Here is a 4,260-nt window from a genome sequence, read left to right on the forward strand (position 1 = left end):
CAGCCCCGGGGAGTCGGTCCCCGGCGTCCGCGGAAGATGCGCGCCCCGGAGCAGACCGCCTCCCTGCCACCCTGGGTCTCAAAGCCGTGGGCAGAGGTCTACCCTGGCGGCCCACACGGCAGGGGTGCGGGACTCGCCAGAAGCGGGGCCCGAGCGTGGAGCCTAGAGCTGCGTTCGAGCCCGTTCCCGCCGGGCTCTGGGCGCTGGGGCGTGCGTGCATGCGGGGGCCTTCCTCCCGGAGACCGCAGAGCTTCCCTCAGACTCCCAGTGTCTCTGACACCTTCCCTCCCTCCCCCCACACAAAACTGCCCTCTTGCAATTTCGAGATGTAGGCAAGCCCTAGAACCTACAACGGTGATTTAAAACGTTAAACACAGACGTGAAGGGATAATAAGCTCAGAGACCCGGTTTTCACAGGCTAACGTCCCGCGCGGGGAAGAGCAATCAGAAGGTGAGTCTTGCTTTGGGGAGCGCGTCTAGACGCCAGGCTGTTTGATTAAGCACTGCCTGGCCCGAGGTGGGGCACCGGAAGGCGAGGAGACTGACACGCCGGCAAGATCAGGTTTGAAATGCAAACCACCGCCACTTGGCCCCAATCGGAGGCCAAACCTTTTATGTAAACAAGGAATAATTAGCTTTGGTAATAGAAGCGTAAGCAGAATCATCATCCATTGATTCGCTAATTGCCCTTCTGTCCCATGACAATAGCCTGTAGGTCGGACTTACAAGGTGCACCTGAGACACAGGTAAAGGGGGACTCCACTCTAAAATGGGGGGTCGGCTTCGCCCCACTCATTCCCTGCCACTCCCCCGCAACCCTTCCCCAGGTCCAGCTGGTTCTCAGATCTCTTTTCTTTCTGGCTGTAAATGCAACTCTTCTAAAAGGAGGGAGGGCCCGGTTCACCTGTTTGGGTGCCAAAGCCCTGGTGGTGGCCGGAGGAGGGTTCAACTTGCTGAGGAAAAGGAATGGTAGCTCCCGGGAGGCCAGCTGGGTCATTACATTCCTAGACACTGCGATTGCTCAAAGAGTAGCCCAACTTCAGCCCAGAACTCACCAGCCCCAAAATCCCCTTCTTGGGAGCAGTTGTGCCTCTCATGCCTCTCTCCCAGTGCCTTCATGTTCAAAGTCAAGTAATGTGAATCCCATTCATTTGCGACACAGCCAATGAGACTCCCAGGTTGCAAGATGCAAGTTACCCAAAAGCCAGCACACCCTCTAGCCCCACCACAATCCGTGGGCATATCCAGCTATCAGGGGCATGGGGACCAGCTGAAGCTTCCACGGAAGCACCTGGGGGCAATGCAGTGCCACCAGCACGAGGCAGCTTCCTCAACTCCAGAATTTTCTACATGGGAGGGACCTAAGGGGACAATGCTCTCACCCCACCCCAAAACTAGATTTACACAGCACTTAACACAGCATTGGGAAAACGTCACAAAAGTCCACATCAAAGCCTGGGGCCACCCACTGTGCCGGCCAGGAGGAAAGGAAGGCTGCAGCCTCCTAGCCTACCCTAGGATCTCGGGATGGGATCTCAAGGCTGCCCAGCCCCCAGCAGCACCTGGGAAGGTGTGGCAACCACCGACAACAGCCTGGGTCAGGCCAGAGAGGGACCTGGCCCACTTTCTGTGGAGGCCGCGGGTCGTGACCAGCTTTATCGCCCTCCCCTGGTGACCCTGGGCTCAGAGCTGAGACGCCCTGATGTGGAAGAGTGACTGTGCCCTGATGCCCTCCCCCCACCTCCTCGCGCACCTCCTACCCACCCAGAGACGGTACCTTTGTCGAGGACGGGCCCGAAGATGGCCAGGCTGTCGTCGATGGTGGTGCAGTTCCAGCGGCGGCCCCGGAACTGGTGCTGGCACTCCTGGATGCCCAGCTTCACGCCCTCGGCCACGCTGGGCATGATTTCGATGTAATTGCGGCAGAAGCGCAGTTGCTTGGGGACCAGGCCTGGGATGGAGCCGCAGAGCAGGGGCTGTGAGCCCAGGGATGTGTACTGCTGGCCCAGGGCCAGGGACCTGCAGGCAGACAGAAGGCAGTGGCACTGCAGGCACAAAGCACGCGGCCCACTGTGGGCATCGTTTCTTCTCCGTGAGTACTCAGGGTAGGTGGAGCCATGGAGGGCCTGTGAGCCTGAAGCCATGGCCCTGAGAAACCTGGCATCTGAATGCACTACCTTCGACCTGGTGTGTATACTGTCCCTTGAAGAGCAGAGCTCTGATCCAGGGAGTCGGCCCTCTGCCATGGGCATTTCCAGTTTGCAGGGGCACCCGGGAGCAATGCAATTCTATGAAAAGAACCCTGGATGGAAAGATGGTATTAGAGGCCCAGGTCAAGTCCCTCCCAGGCTCTGGGCCAGTTTCCCTGATGGGGAGAGGTCAGGTTGGGAGTTTCAGTTTCTAGGGCCACATGGAGACTTTCAATGATCCATCAGAAGGAAACAAAATCTATGGAGACGAAGATGGCAGGAGCTGGCTTGACCCCCATCACATCTCAGAGAAAGCAGGAAGTAGAGAAGCCTCAGTCCTAGCAGGGAGCTTGCACGTGTGCAAGCTTGCACTCATACATACACATACACACATACCACCTGTGGCAATACCTCTCAGCCTCTTCCCTGGGACGATGCCTGCCCAGCCCAGAGCCTCCCAGTGTCTCTCCCCAGGTCTTTGTCCGCCAGGGCCTCTGTGACCATCTTTGCAGCTCCCTAGAAGTTTCTGGAGCACCATCTCTTTTCTGACCAGAGATTGGAGCTTGGCTTTGTTTCATGAAAGTCTAGCTCAGGGTCAGGAGGGAGAAGACCTCAGATCGTACTCCCCCCATCCATTTCAAGTGACCTTGATCAAATCACGTCACGTCACTCTAATGTCCCTCATTTTTCAGTCAGTAGTCTGTCAGTCTAGGTGGGGCTAACCACGGACCACCCTGCCTTCTGCGGTGCCTGCCTGGGTCCTGAGGGGTGGGAGTGACTGCAGGCCTGGCCCGTCTGCACCCTGGGCCTTAAGACTGGACCTGAGTGATACAGCAGGTCAGCCCAGAGCCCCCTGATGCACACCAAGACACACACAGCATCTGACAGGGCTTTGCAGGTTGCAGTTATAAACTGGTTATTGTGATAATAATGATAATCAAACACCTATCATTTATTGTGTGCTGGACCGGTTCTGAGTGCTCATGTCTTACCTGATGGAAACCTCACAGCAAGTCTGTGACGTAGGAACTTCCTTATCATCGTCAACACCCCATTTCATAGACAAGGAAACTGAGGCCAGGGAGCTTAGTAAACTGCCCAAGTCTGCAGGACTGTGCAGCGGCAGAGTTGAGCCTCCCGCCCCAGCTCAGGCTGCCTCTCCACGTGCTCTGAACCAGCACATCCAGGCCTGCCCTGCAGCTGCCCCAGTGGCACTGCAACCACCGGATAGAGAAACCGAGCCAGGGTTCAGCGCAGATGACTCAGCATTGGGCCATCATGGGAGGAAGGGAAGAAGGCCATGCCTTTCCCACTCCCTCCTCTGACGTTTAGGCCCCAAAGCCCTATATGCAGACAGCTGGAGAGGGGAGCTGGGGCCAGATGGAGGTCGCTGCTACCCCCATGGCCTCACCTGGGTTTGGTTCTGAGCGTGGGCCTTGAGGACCCCTCTAAAGGAATATGGCGATTCTTTGCCACCTCCTCATACCCGGCCTGGTCCCTGAGTGTCCCAGAGCATCATGGGGAGACCTGGCACCAACTGCCCAGCCTCCGTGTCCCTCCCCTTCGGCCAGAGCCCTCCCCGGTCTCCCCCCAAAAGGCAGCTCCATCCATGCCTGTCCCTAGAGGGATGGACTGGCCTTGAGGAGCCCACGCACTCCTTCAACCTGGCCTCCTGGACCCACTGCAAACTCCAACCTGGTCAGGCCTGTGTCACAATCACCTCTGGCACCAGGGGGCTCTGTCCCATGTCGTCCCCCATTTACTGGTCTGCTTACCAACCACACCGGGGCCCCAGGGCTCCTTCCTTTACTCCTTCCACATCCTCTGTCCCTCTCCTCCTTCCTTGCCCTCTAGTGGCCTTTGCCCTACACCCGTTGGCACTTCTGCAGGCCTGGGCACCCTAAGCTGGATCAGAATAAGAACCTACAAGAGATGCCTTTAGAGAGCACAAAGCCCATTATACAGATGAGAAAGCAGAGGCCCACAGAGGGAAGCAGCTTGCTCAAGGCCACACAGCCAGATGCACGGAGCCAGGTGCAGCTGGTGCCGCTGCAGGGGCGGGGGGGGTGGG

The 4,260-nt window shown here is 57.8% G+C and overlaps 1 protein-coding gene across 1 annotated transcript in view; it reads right to left on the reverse strand.

Annotated features, from left to right (window-relative positions):
* The window catches only part of WNT3 (Wnt family member 3), a 46,310-nt gene that overhangs the window by 6,157 nt on the left and 35,893 nt on the right, over positions 1-4,260 (reverse strand). Inside the window, exon 2 of the mRNA XM_024761137.1 lies at positions 1,778-2,019. Coding sequence (XP_024616905.1) covers positions 1,778-2,019 — 242 coding nt within the window. The remainder of the gene's footprint in view (positions 1-1,777; positions 2,020-4,260) is intronic.

The sequence above is a fragment of the Neophocaena asiaeorientalis genome, unplaced genomic scaffold (genome assembly GCF_003031525.2).
Source record: "Neophocaena asiaeorientalis asiaeorientalis breed wild unplaced genomic scaffold, Neophocaena_asiaeorientalis_V1.1 scaffold30, whole genome shotgun sequence".
Lineage (NCBI taxonomy): Eukaryota > Metazoa > Chordata > Mammalia > Artiodactyla > Phocoenidae > Neophocaena > Neophocaena asiaeorientalis.